We start from the raw sequence: 14,260 nt of genomic DNA on the forward strand, positions 1-14,260 counted from the left end.
AGAATCAAAAAAAGACAGTCAAACCGTGTTGCAAAACAGGAATTTTTTATTCTGAAATATATGTATCCAAATGACTTGTAAATAGTAAATAAAAAAAAAGAAGCCTGATACGACAAAAATTAAATCTCATGTGATGGATTGACACATTTGTTACACATCAGCTGCAGATCAACACGCGGTATCTCGTTGTCAAGGAAACGACATCCCAGTCCGAGGAGTTTTTAGATGCGAGCCATTTAAACGTCGATGCAATTTTTATTTTCCAAGATTACCAAAGGTTAGAGAGGATCGCACGCTTGTTTTTTTTTTTCGTATTTCGCCCATGCTTGCAAACGAGGACCGGAATCCGACACCAGGGGTTTTAAATGTCAACGTTCCCCCTGCTAATGAACTTGATGCACTGGCGGTAGCAGCTGACGATTCGCGTCTGGCTGAGCTTGAACGCCATGGACATGATGGCCATACCGACGATGATGAAGAGCGAGGTGACCATGAAGTAGTTGGGGTGGTTCGGGACGATGTCGCCGAAGCCGATGGTGGTGAGCGTGATGAAGCAGAAGTAGTACGGGTCGAATCCCTCGAATTGCGTTTCCCACAACGGCAGGATCAAACCTCCGAAGAGAATGTACGCAAACATGATGAAGATAATGAGCAGGAACGGCACGTCCAGCGTTTCCATCCCGTCCCCTAAGCCGCTAAAATCCCATATGGCGTAGCCTTTCGGGGGAGGCGGCAGGCGGTTCAACTCGGGGCAGGAGAAACTTTTTATCAAAGGTTTCTTCCTCAGTAAATTCTCTCTGGCGAGGATCTTCTCAAAGATCTCCACGTTTATCTGGGCGTTAATGGACTTCCGCTTGGCGTCCGCTTGAGTGCGCATCACCTGCCGGATGTCGAGCGGTTCTCGCACCACCGCGTCCTGGTTGAAAACCACGACGCCGTCTTCGAGGTTGTTGAAATCCTCCAACTCCCGCGCCAAAGGGTCGGGGTAGAAGGCCGTCTTGCCGCAGGAGTGAATGCGAGCGTACGCCCTGGACATCATCATCGCCAGGAAGTCTCCGACGTCCAGGATGACCAGGAGCATGAGGGGGATCCCCACCATGGCGTACAGGACACACACAATCTTCCCGGGCAGAGTGACCGGATAAATCTCGCCGTAGCCTGCGGGGGGAAAAAAAAGTAATTTGGTGACATTTCCGATCCGAGCTTTTACCGTTTGTGCGTTTCCCAAGAGTTCGGGAAATCGGGGCGATCCGTCGGACGATCCGGAAACGGACGGAATCGGAAAAAGTATTGGACCCAGAGGGGCGATTGGGGGGCATCTAAGTTGGAAAGTTAAAGAAAAATAAGTAGAAAAAATAAAATAAAAGTTAAAAAGTAATAAAAGAGACAAAAAAAGGGAATTATATATATATATATATATATATATATATATATATATATATATATATATATATATAAATACATAAATTACAAAATTGTGCACTACTGTGCAAATGGTTGGGACGACTCTTGGGGGGCATCCAAGTTGGAAAGTTTATTAGGTTCCGACCATTTGCACAATAGTGCACAATTTTGTAATTTTTTTATAAATATATATATATATATATATATATATATATATATAAAACTCCCTTTTTTCTCTCTTTTACTTCTTTTTAATTTTTATTTTATTTTTCCTATTTATTTTTCTTTAAGCTTTCCAACTTGGATGCCCCCAATCGCCCCTCTGGGTCAAATAGTTTTTCCGATTCCGTCCATTTCTGGTCAGGACCAAAAACTCTTGGGGGGCATCCAAGTTGGAAAGTTAAGGAAAAAGAATAAGATAAATGAAATAAAAGTAAAAAAAAAAAAAAAAAAAAGAGAGAAAAAAAGGGAATTATTTATATATATATATATATATATATATACATATATATATATACATTTATAAATAAATTACAAAATTGTGCACTATTGTGCAAATGGTTGGGACCAAAAACTCTTGGGGGGCATCCAAGTTGGAAAGTTCAAGACAAATAAATCGGAAAAATAAAATAAAAGTTAAAAAGAAGTAAAAGAGAGAAAAAAGGGAGTTATATATGTATATATATATATATATATATTTATAAATAAATTACAAAATTGTGCACTATTGTACAAATGGTCGGGACCAAAAACTCTTGGGGGGCATCCAAGTTGGAAAGTTTATTTGGTCCCAACCATTTGCACAATAGTGCACAATTTTGTATTTTTTTTATAAATATATATATATATATATATATAACTCCCTTTTTTCTCTCTTTTACTTCTTTTTAACTTTTATTTCATTTTTCCTATTTATTTTTCTTTAAGCTTTCCAACTTGGATGCCCCCAATCGCCCCTCTGGGTCAAATAGTTTTTCCGATTCCGTCCGTTTCTGGTCAGGACCAAAAACTCTTGGAGGGCATCCAAGTTGGAAAGTTAAGGAAAAATGAATAAGAAAAATAAAATAAAAGTTAAAAAGAAATAAAACAGAGAAAAAAAAGGGAATTATATATATATATATATATATATATATATATATATATATATAAATAAATCACATAATTGTGCACTATTGTGCAAATGGTCAGGACCAAAAACTCTTGGGGGGCATCCAAGTTGGAAAGTTAAAGAAAAATAAATAGGAAAAATAAAATAAAAGTTAAAAAGAAATAAAAGAGAGAAAAAAAAGGGAATTATATATATATATATATATATATATATATATATATATATATAAATGAATTACAAAATTGTGCACTATTGTGCAAATGGTCGGGACCAAAATGGCTCTACATTTACAGTATATATCAAAAATACATGGGAGGCGGGTCGGCATTTGTGGATGTACGGCTGATCTGCAAGGAGCGTTTTGGTCGTTTTGAATTTCGGAGGTGGACTCAGTGTTTTTAGGGAATAAGACTGTGAGTTTGACTGTTGGGACGACGGGCCGGGACATCAGGCGCAAAAGAGGCCAGGCTACAAAGCTTCGACGCATGATTTTAGTCCTTCTATCGCTGGGATTGACGGGGAAAGAGATGGAGGAGAAGTTATCTGTTGAAAATAGGCGGCTTTACAAATAATTACAAAAAATCTGAATGGCGATATAAATACCCTTACACAAAATAAGAATGCCGGAAATATTTGAATAAATAATACTAATATTTATAAATGATCAGAGTTCTGTATAATAACCGTCTTGACGTTGAGCACCCAAAATGTGTCTAAACATTTTCTTTTTCATGTGTGTGTTTAGAAAATCAGTACAAGTTTATTTTTGTCATCAAATCCATTTTAGAGGTTGTGTCTACGGAGGGCAGCAAAGCACAGAAAAGAAATACTTTTATATTTATATGAATATGATTATATTTATTTTATTGATTTACTTATTCGTTATTGGATATTATTTTATATTATATTTTAGATATTATTGTGTGATTTATTGGATTATTCATTTATCATATTAATACAAATATTTATATAATATTTTTTATAACACTTGAGTACTGCTATGTTAAATTTCAGTCCATAATACAATTTCCCAGTTGTTTACCGGCAACCGCTCCCCAGTGGCAGCTGTGATCGGATGCAGCAACAAATGAACGAATAAATTGCAAATCCTTTCTCGCGGTGTGGAATCGACCGACCCGCTGTGATGCACTCAAAGTGCGTTAAAAAGCGCTCGCGATATAACTGATAACCGCGATGTTAATGTGTCCGAGGAGGTTCTTCTTTTGCTTCAAATCTTCGCTTTGGGGTTTTTGATCCGGCAGGGACGACAAATGTTTTCTTAATTCAAGGCCGTTAATGAACCGTAGATGTGACCGTGTTCAAAAACTTGAAACCAAGAAATGAAAACCAAGTGCGGCGCCGCTCCATTCCAGGGATTAAATATCTCCCCAAAAGAAAACGGGCGGCCGCTTTATCTGTCATCATATTACGCCGGTGGCGAAGAGATGAATTAAGTTTCCGATTACAAAAAGTAAGACAATATTCTTCCAGCCACTAACAAGCTCTTTCTTCAGTGATGTAAAAAGCCTGGGAGAGTGTTTTTATCTTTAGTGCACTGTGGGATTCCCATTTCCACCCAACCATTAGCCATTAGCCATTAGCTGCCTCCCTCCCATTTATAATGAATTCTAAGGAACGCGCTGATTCGTCATTGATATTCCCTCGGATATGATTTACCGCGTAGATGCCGACAACTGAATTCTCCTCACGTGCCCAAAAAAAAAAAAAAGTCCCCAAAAAAACGTCATGGGGTTGGATTGCGAACCAATGAGGACTGATGTTAGCGCTATCTGTATATCTTCTTCTTCTTCTTCTTCTTCTTCTTCTTTCGGCTTTTCCCTTCAGGTGTCGCCACAGCGAGTCAACTTTCTCCATCTAACCTGATTCTCTGTATCCTCCTCTCTCACACCAACTACCTTCATATCTTCTCTCACTACGTCCATGAATCTTCTCTTTGGTCTTCCTCCAGACCTCTTGCCTGGCAGCTCCAACTCCAGCATCCGTCTACCAATATATTCCCTCTCCCTCCTCTGTCCATGACCCAACCATCTCAGTCTGGCTTCTCTGACCTTCTCTCCAAAACATCTAACATGTGCCGTTCCTCTGATAGACTCATTCCTGATCCTCTCCATCCTGGTCACTCCCAAAGAGAACCTCAACATCTTCATCTCTGCAACCTCTAGTTCTGCCTGCTGTCTTTTGGTCATTGTAACAGTTTCTAGTCCAAACATCATCGCTGGTCTCACCACTGTCTTGTACACCTTTCCTTTTATTCTGGCCGATAGTCTTCTATCTCTTCATACCCCTGACACTTTTCTCCACCCATTCCAACCTGCTTGGACCGTCTCTTCACCTCTTTTCCGCACTCTCCAACACTCTGGACTGTTGACCCTAAGTACCTGAGATCCTCCAGCTTCTTGATCTCCACTCCCTGTAGCCTCACCGTTCCACCCGAGTTCCTCTCATTCACACACATATATTCTGTCTTGCTGCGACTAACCTTCATTCCTCTCCTTTCCAGAGCATACCTCCACCTCTCTAGATTTTCCTCTACCTGTTGTCTGCTCTCACTACAGATCACAATGTCATCTACAAACATCATGGTCCAGGGGGATTCCTGTCTAACCTCATCTGTCAGCCTGTCCATCACCACTGCGAACAAGAAGGGGCTCAGAGCTGATCCCTGATGGGAGTCCCACCTCCACCTTGAACTTCTCTGTTACCCCTGCAGCACACCGTACCAGTGTCTCACAGCGAGCATACATGTCCTGCACCAGTCTAACATACTTCTCTGCCACTCCAGACTTCCTCATACAATACCAGAGCTCCTCTCTTGGCACCCTGTCATATGCCTTTTCTAGGTCTACAAAAACGCAACGCAGCTCCCTCTGGCCTTCTCTGTACTTTTCTATTAGCATTCTCAACGCAAATACTGCGTCTGTAGTACTCTTCCTAGGCATGAAGCCATACTGCTGTTCACAAATGCTGACTTCTGCTCTCAGTCTAGTTTCCACTACTCTTTCCCATAACTTCATTGTATGGCTCATCAACTTTATCCCTCTATAGTTGCCACAATTCTGCACATCCCCTTTATTCTTAAAAATAGGCACCATCACACTTTGTCTCCATTCTTCAGGCATCTTCTCACTCTCTAAGATCCTGTTGAATAATCTAGTCAGAAAATCTACCGCTGCCTCTCCTAGACACTTCCACACCTCCACAGGTATATCATCAGGACCAACTGCTTTTCCACTCTTCATCCTTATAATATAATATAATATAATATAATATAATATAATATAATATAATATAATATAATATAATATAATATATAGTGTTAATGTTACAATTGCAAACCACTGCCTTATGCTGCCTGGTTGTCACACATGTGTTGTGAAAAATCATTTTAAAACATTGAATTACCATTATTTATACCTTTCTGTAAGTGCTTTCCAAGTCCATTAGAACTAAACAAACGGTTCATTTTTGATTTGCTGTCAAAAATGTCTTAAGAGTTAGACGGTCAGAATGCAAGCGATGATATACACCCCAGTTTTTAATCATTCTCAGATATTAATTTGCAAGGAGGATGCAAATAAAAGTCTTGATGTGGCAAAGATGATTAAATCTGCCATTAGATGAACATGAATCCACGCCCTCCGAATCTGATCTGCTCATACTTGCATTATCCAACTGAATGATGCCGTGGTTTTCGTTGCTCGGGCAAACCAGGAGGTAATGATTCATTCCCAAACCACAAACGTTTGTTGACGGAAAGCAGCAGCAGAATCACCGCGGCGATGAGGAAACTCAAAATCGCCGAGCATCACGTCGCGGTTTAACTGCATTCCCGGGCGAGAGGAGATAAAACACATTATTGCAAGGGCACAGTGATTTGTTAAGATATCCGCTGATTGATGAAAGATTGAAGGTTTCATTTATGAACATAAAAAAAGAAAGTAAAAAAAAAAAAAAAAATGAAATGGAATTATCAATGGCATGAAACACAAGCATCGATGTGTTGTTTAATTTTAATTAAATTTCAAGAAATGGAATAAAACCCTTGCAGCAAGTTAGGCTGTGCAATGTGTGTGTGTGTGTGTGTGTGTGTGTACGTTTGTGTGTCTCTGTCCATTAAAAAAAAAAAAAAAAAAAAAACCCTCACTAACCCAAGCTTACTGTTCTGTATATTTCCTGTGCATCTTGTATTTGCAAGTGTATTTGCAGTGCCTATGTCTTCTATTGTAAGTCGCTTTGGATAAAAGCGTCTGCCAAATGCAATGTAATGTAATGTAATATAAAAACCCTGACAAACTATAAAGTCGTGCCAACGCGACTAAAAAAACTGACACATTCATTTAAAAACCCACCAACAAAACTTTGTCGTCATTTAGACTTTATGGAAGAAGTCGCCCGACCAGCTGGAAAATAAATCATGATATATGATCTAAGACGCTTTTGCAGTCCCAGGATGCTTTGCCCATATATGGGCTTTCTCCTACTGAACCACGTGTTCATTATCTCACATCTCCGCCGCGTCGAAGGGGAAATGGACGATTCACTCACCGACGGTCGTAAAGACCGTGCAGCAGAAAAACATGGAGCCGAAGAAGGTCCATCTTTTGGGAGTCTGGAGCCAGATGGACTTGAACTCCCCTTGCATCTTCCTCTCCAGCGCCTTCACGATGCTCTGTTGGGTGCCGTTGGCGTTGTCTGAGAGGGAATCACATAAATAAATGGTATTCAGAGTCAATTTTGAGCATGTTTAGTACTTTATTTTAATTCTAAAAGCAAAGATCGACCCTTGAGACAAGCGAGTAAAGTCAAATTCCAGCCGTGACCCCGAGATACATAAACAAATGAATCATTTGGAGGGTTTGGTTATTCGCTCATACGTTCATTTTTGTTTTGAGGTGAGAAATGAGATGAGATGAGAACAACTTTATTTATCCCGAAGGAAATTGTTGTGCCAGAGTTTCAAGTAAAAAACATAACAGTAATAGATAATAGTAGAAAGGAGGAAGAATAAGAATACAATGAAATATGAATTGTCTTAAATAATTGATCATAATGATAATATAATATAATATAATATAATATAATATAATATAATATAATATTTAAATGTTATGTAATATTTCATATTATTGTTCATTATATCATTATTGTAAAAAAAAGTGTAATATAAAAATATAATATAATATTTAAATGTTATGTAATATTTCATATTATTGTTCATTATATTATATTATATTATATTATATTATATTATATTATATTATATTATATTATATTATATGGTGTTATATTACACTTTTTTTCTCTGAATTTAAAGGATAGAAAATACTGGTTTCATCATTTTTACTAAAATGCCAAACTGAATGTCAGCTTTTGAATGACAACATTTGACAGATGATAATTAGATTTAAATATATTTTTGATTTATTGACATGAGAGCTGGAAATAATCTGGGATCCTTTGCAGGCGTTGGTCGGGCAGCTCATTAGAAGCCGGCAGCTGCTCTGCATGCTCATGTTTGTCTCGGCTAATATTAGACGACAGGAAACGTTTTGTTGTCGCTCTTTGCTCTTTTCTTCTCGTATTTTATTTTCTTTGCCTGTACCACTTAGCGAGGATTGCGGGGGTGGGGGGAGATCGGAGCGTACCACAGCTGTCACCGAGCAAGTTCACCCGTCAATCACGGGGCCACTTATAGAAACAAACCGTTCACCGGTCGCAGCAATAAAGGGTGTCGGATAAACCGTCTGCATGTTTTTGGATGGTGGGAGAAACCATGCAAACTCAAATCCGGGGAATCTATGGCGGGAAAAAAAAGAAATCTGGTCAATTTCGTCGATGGGAAATTAGACGCAGAGATCTGACGGAAAGTCATCGGCGTGTTTGGTTGCGTCGCTTTTGTCATTTTAGCGTCGATGTCACTCGGAGGACCTGTTGAAGTGTCATACATTAGATTAGATGGATTAGAAAAATCTCATTTTGTGTGTGTGTGTGTGTGTGTGTGTGTGTGTGTACGCTGGAAAATGCCTCAGGCCTCCCAATGATATGGTATAATAAGATCTCGCCGTCGCGGTGGGAAATTACTTTGATGTTTTTTTCGGGGTCACGCGGGTGACATTTACCATAAAATGCAGGATGCAAAATGTTTCTTTATCCTCGCTGTTTGTTTTGTTTGATTCTGAGGTTCACGCCCCGGACGTGCACGTGACGCAGCCGCGCTTCCATTATACGCTTATTTTCACGGCCGTGCTGACAGTTTTCTTTTTGCATTTCAATGTCACAGTTTACGCATGGGATATTCTGTCATGGGAGCGGGGAGGATTTATTATTTATACTTATATGCTGCCACTTGCTGGACTACATGCTTTGAGTAGTTTACTCAGATTGCAAATCTTTTTTTTCTGTCATTATTATTATCATTATGATTTTCATTAATTTCAAACTTGTGCTTTTTTTTATTATAATCTCTAGTTTTGCTGGTAAGGCCGCATTATTATCTTACTATTATTATAATTTAGGATTATTTTCTTTTTTTGGTTTTTCATTTTAATTTCTAGTTTTGCTGTAATGGTGTTTCAAACCTGGTCATTTTACTTTGCAACCACATTATTACTTCACTATTATTATTGTGTTATTGTTATGATTATTATTATTACGTTTATTATTTTCAAAATAAATCAGTCCATATTTTGCTGTCACTTTGTGACGAAGCTGTTATCACCACAATATTGTACCTCAGCTTGAGTTGCCCTTTCAACTTTTGGAAGTCATTATTTGGAAGTAATTATTCAAAAGTGGGACTTTTTTGGGAAGCAAAGCCTAAATTGCACATTTTAATATAATAATTCAACACTTTAATAATGAAATAATAATAATAATAATGATGATGATAAACAACCGTGAGTGCAGGATGGTGGAATAAGAATAAGAATAAGAATAAGAATAAGAATAAGAATAAGAATAAGAATAAGAATAAGAATATACCTTATTGACCCCAATAGAGGAAACTATTTTGTCACAGCAGCGCAACAATGGCAATATCAATAAATATAGTATAAATACTATATTATAAATACAAATAAAAGAGGCAATAAAAAGAGAGCAAAAAATGAACAAGGACGAAAACAGGAAACAAAAAAAAACAATAATAATAAAAAAATCCATTATACTAATACTGCTAATAATAATAGCAATAATAATAATAACTGCAACACAGTTAAATATATAGTTAACTCTATAGTTAATGATAACTACTGCTACAAGTAGTAAACAATGATAATAAAAATTTTCATTATGCTACCACTACTACCATTACTACTACTAAAAAATAATAATAGAAGCAGAAGAAAAGGAATTTTTAAATCTAAATAAGCATAATTCAAACGTCTCTAAGCGTCCTCGGCTGTGGTTACCTTTGGCCTCCTGGACGGTGCTGATGATCCGGTTGAGGAACTCGTGGAACTCGGCGGTGTTGGCGGCCGGCCCGTCGCCGCCCTCGATGCGCTGGAAGAGCAGCGCTCCCAGCCCGGCGTACAGCACCAGGGACAAGCACAGCATCAGGTGCGGGAGAATCCTCCAGAAGCGCCCGGCGCACGTCCCCGACGGCTTCCTGGCGGCGAGGTCGTCCCCCATCTCCAGCGATACCCTCCTCATCTTCACCCCTCCACCTCCTCCTGCGGCGTCTTCACTCCGAAGCAGGAATGAGCAGCATCCATCCACCGGTCGGGGAGGGTCTGTCTCCCGGGAGCCCCCTTTATCGACTGGACCTTATTATTACCGCCTCTCCTGACCGACGTCCACCAGAGGAACGGCGTCCACGCTCACACCCAACCGGATGTCCATATCTCTCCCGTTAATGAACCCCCCCGTCCTCCTCCATGGAAGTGGAAGCAGTTTAAAGCGGAGACGGTGCCTTTTAAAGCTGTTTCCGACCCCGATGACAGCTTTCCTGCTTGACATCATCCCCCCCAAACACCACCGCCCACTTCCCCGCTGCTTTATGACGCCCATACTTTATCCCTGTGTGACATCGTAGGTCATCATCTTCATCTTCGGGCCTTGACCCCTCCTTGCAACCCCCTCACCGGGACGTCCCGATCGGCCCCTCCTCCCCCGTCATGCGGGTTTCTAGCGGTAAAATCGCCCAAAATGCCGTATTCCGGCCACCGGGGGCAGTTTTTTTGGGGGGGGGTCAACATGTCTCCCGATTCCCCGTAAAGTCATTCTCGCTGTTTGCGTCGCCCTTTAAATCGGAGACGCCTGACAAGAAACACGGTATTTTGTAAATATATGAGTTCGGTGAAGATGTTTTTCTTTTGTCGTTCAGTTTACGATGAACGACGCGATGCACCGAATGCACCCACTTTAATAAAATGAAATAATCAAGGAAAGTGCAGGGAACTATACATGCATGTCAGTACATAAGATAAGATAAGATAAGATAAGATAAGATAAGATAAGATAAGATAAGAACAACTTTATTAATCCCGAAGGAAATTGTTGTGCCAGAGTTACAGAAAAAACAACAGTAATAAATAATAAAAAGAAAAGGCAGAATCAGAAATAAAAATAAACTATAAACTATAAAGTGTCTCAGTGAAACTATAAAGTGTCTTAGTAAACAAGTGATAAAACTATAAAACTATATGCATTCATTTTCTATTCAAAAATTATGTTTTTGTTGATATTAAGTCTCGTTCTTGCACCGAGGGGCCACATCAGCGTCATGGCTGCCCTCGCATGTAACAGTAACAGTATCAATGTAACTTCATTTAAATTTAAAATAAATGTAATTCCTCCTTCATGTTAAATTCATTGAAAGGAAATTTTATCCTAAAATGTTACATATGCATTTGCATAGATGTAAAAAAAAAAAAGATTTGCGCTGTTCCAAAGCTAGCTTTCACTGCTGCAGTGTTTTTGGTGAACACATTCTGCTGCCATCTTAGTTTAGCTTTTAATTCTTGGACAATTTGTTATTTTTCCGGAATGCTAACTTTAGCATACTTAGCTCCGTGTTTGATGTCAAAATGCCGATGTAGATTGAACTCTTTGACAAGCGACGCTGCCTCGTAACGCAAAAGACTCTTTCTACTGGAAGCACAAACATGTTTTCCCTTCTTTCTTGAAAAAGCTACTTTTCTCTTCCTGGACATTTAGGGATCATTTGCATTTCTCAATTCCACATTGATGTGGATTCACTGCGATCTAATGGCGGGTTGCCGTCACTTGTTGGGTAACGTGATCGGCATGAGTTGTTGGAAATGTAGTTTCTGGTCAAAGCACGCGTTTGACTTATTTATTTTAAGACAATCAGACCTTTTAAGACGTTCTGGCGGGCCACTCAAAATAACTCGGCGGGCCACTTTTGGCCCGCGGGCCTTGAGTTTGACACGTGTGGTTTAGATGATAATAAAAGAACAAAAAACAATAAAATCAATTTAATGTTTCACTAAATTGATTTCATTGTTTGCTCATTCTGGAGGGTAAAAAAATGTAACCTGAAACAAACATTTTCATTTACCCTCAGCATAATTCAGATGAGCATATCATTGTCAAATGTACAGTATTTAATGTACTATATTTCTAATGTAAGTATTGTGTGGCAGTATTGATACAACCTAAAGAAGGCTTTTAATAATATTAATGATTAGTTGTTGATGAAAAACGGTGGAGTGTCACTTCATCGTTTTAATCTTTGCACCTTTGCATCTTTTCTCTTCCTGAACATTTATTGATCATTTGTCTTTCTCAATTTTAGTTTATGCTCAATGCACACGTTTGGCTTATTTATTGTAAAACAATCAGACCTTTTGAGATGTTTTTGTGAGCCACATTTGGCCCTCAGGCCTCGAGTTTGACATGTGATCTTTAGCGTTTGTGGAAGTGCTCAGTCATGCAGGTCATGATTGAAACGTCTTCAAGGGAAGAAAATCAAGTCCTCCTGTCTCGGCAACTGGACTAGAGTTTCCTCACTTGAAGACGCTTCAGCCTTCATCCGAGAGGCTTCGGTTCCAACCTGTTGGATGGCATGAACCGAGGCTCGTGTGGAAGTTAGCGTGGGCTGGTTCTGGTGGTGTCGCCGGTTCCCGGTTGTTCGGAGGGTGCGGAAGGTCCTGGTCCGTGTTTGCAAATCCGTCTTGGTATCGATCCCAGTACGTTATACGTTTGTGAAAGGTCATGTCTGAGGTTCCCTCCGCGGCTCAGAGATGGTTTATCTGTTTTGACTGTTTTGTTGTATTGGGAAACTCCTTGTTGGTCATTAGAACTAAAGAAACCTCCCAGATGAAGGGTGAAACGTCTTCAAGTGGACAAACTCAAGTCCAGTTGAGAAGATTTGGACAATAATTCACCTGGATGACTGAGAACCTCCACAGACACGAGAAGAAGATTTCTTCTTTATCTCTCATGCTTATCTTGCACTCGGGGTCGCAGGGGTGTTGGTGCTTATCGAGCTTCTGCGAAAGGGAAACGGAGATCTCCGGTCTGGTTCTCCGCCAGTATCCAACGGGACTAAAATTCAAATTAATCATCCGAAAAATAATGATTTATTTATTGAAAAAGCATTAAGGTGAGAGACGGGAAGTTCAGAAAAGTATGTCCTCGTCTTTACTTTGTTGACGGTTGACCAATGTTATATATCTTGGCAAAGTATGCTGGAAGTATTAATGCTTAGTTTTCCACCGGCGAGCAAAAGATTGATCACAAAAGGAAGTGGGATTGTTCTTTCTGCAGAAAATGACTCCCGTGGGTTTGAAACTGCCAGAGAAATAAACGTAATTTGGCCAAATTGTTTTTTTTCCCCTGAGTTCAGAGGAGTCTGGGCTATATTGCACGCATTATGAGTTTTTCTCTCATAAGAAACCACGTACTTACATATCATGTTCAAATTTCCAATGAGAAAAAACAGTCATCGACTGAAGATGACTTGTGGAAATGTGATACTTCACGGATAGTAACTTGTGAGTTTGTTCAAACCGCAGTCCAGAGTGAAGGGGGAAATGGCCTTTGCATTACTGAGCTGCTCCCTGATCTGCACCGCCCTGCACATGTAGTCTAACATCACCGCCGCTCTTTTCCGTTCTAAAAACAAACGGCCATCTGCACCCGTCGCCGCGCAACAGGTGCCGGAGTGTATTTGTAGAGGGAATAACTGAGGGAGGGAGCAGGGGCGGGGGAATGCTTTGTAAATACCTCACAACAATTAGGTTTCATATTTGGAATATCGTTGGGGAAAAGTCAGCGTGGAGCCGGACGCTGAAGCACTTAGGGGCGGGGATCTCCACAACTAATGCAGTTCACCGTCCATCATCTTGTGGTCTGTTGATGTACTCTGGCTGCGCAAGGAGTGCGATTAGCGCTTTGGTAGTGGGACAGCAGTCTGAACCAGCAACGGCCTGATGGGATCAGAGGTTGTCAGTTCCTTGTTGCCGAGTCCAGAATTCTACATCTCGCCTTTCCTCGCAAGTGCCTAGTTCCTAAGACTCCCGCCACGCCTATCATCTTTCCTCCTGAGACTCCCACAACTCTAATCGCCTTTCCTCAAAATTCCTAAGACTCATGCAACTCTGATCACCTTTCCTTGCAAATTCGGAGTTCCTGAGACTCCCGCAACTCTAATCGCCTTTCCTCAAAATTCCTGAGACTCCCGCAACTCTGATCGCCTGTCCTTGTAAGTTCCTGAGACTCCAGCGACTACGATCGCCTTTCCTCAAAAGTTTTGAGTTCCTG

At 40.0% G+C, this 14,260-nt stretch overlaps 1 protein-coding gene across 1 annotated transcript; it reads right to left on the reverse strand.

The window, feature by feature from the left end:
* Positions 1-80: 80 nt before the first annotated feature.
* kcnk18 (potassium channel, subfamily K, member 18) lies at positions 81-10,399 on the reverse strand. The gene is made up of 3 exons (XM_086161013.1): positions 9,943-10,399; positions 7,079-7,225; positions 81-1,158 (listed from the first exon to the last, which is right to left on the reverse strand). The coding sequence occupies exons 1-3, from the start codon at positions 10,181-10,183 to the stop codon at positions 362-364; spliced, it is 1,185 nt and encodes a 394-aa protein (XP_086017139.1). The 5' UTR covers positions 10,184-10,399; the 3' UTR covers positions 81-361.
* Positions 10,400-14,260: the final 3,861 nt, after the last annotated feature.

This window comes from Fistularia commersonii, chromosome 2, assembly GCF_037954325.1.
Source record: "Fistularia commersonii isolate RoL2024-O1a breed Wild chromosome 2, RoL_Fcom_v1.0, whole genome shotgun sequence".
NCBI lineage: Eukaryota > Metazoa > Chordata > Actinopteri > Syngnathiformes > Fistulariidae > Fistularia > Fistularia commersonii.

Coding starts and splice junctions, on each gene's coding strand:
- kcnk18 (XM_086161013.1), bottom strand. CDS start 10,183: ATGAGGAGGGTATCGCTGGAGATGGGGGACGACCTCGCCGCCAGGAAG. Junction 7,226..9,942: donor CACCGTCCAGGAGGCCAAAG/GTAACCACAGCC, acceptor ATTCCCTCTCAG/ACAACGCCAACGGCACCCAA. Junction 1,159..7,078: donor CACGGTCTTTACGACCGTCG/GTGAGTGAATCG, acceptor TTCCCCCCGCAG/GCTACGGCGAGATTTATCCG.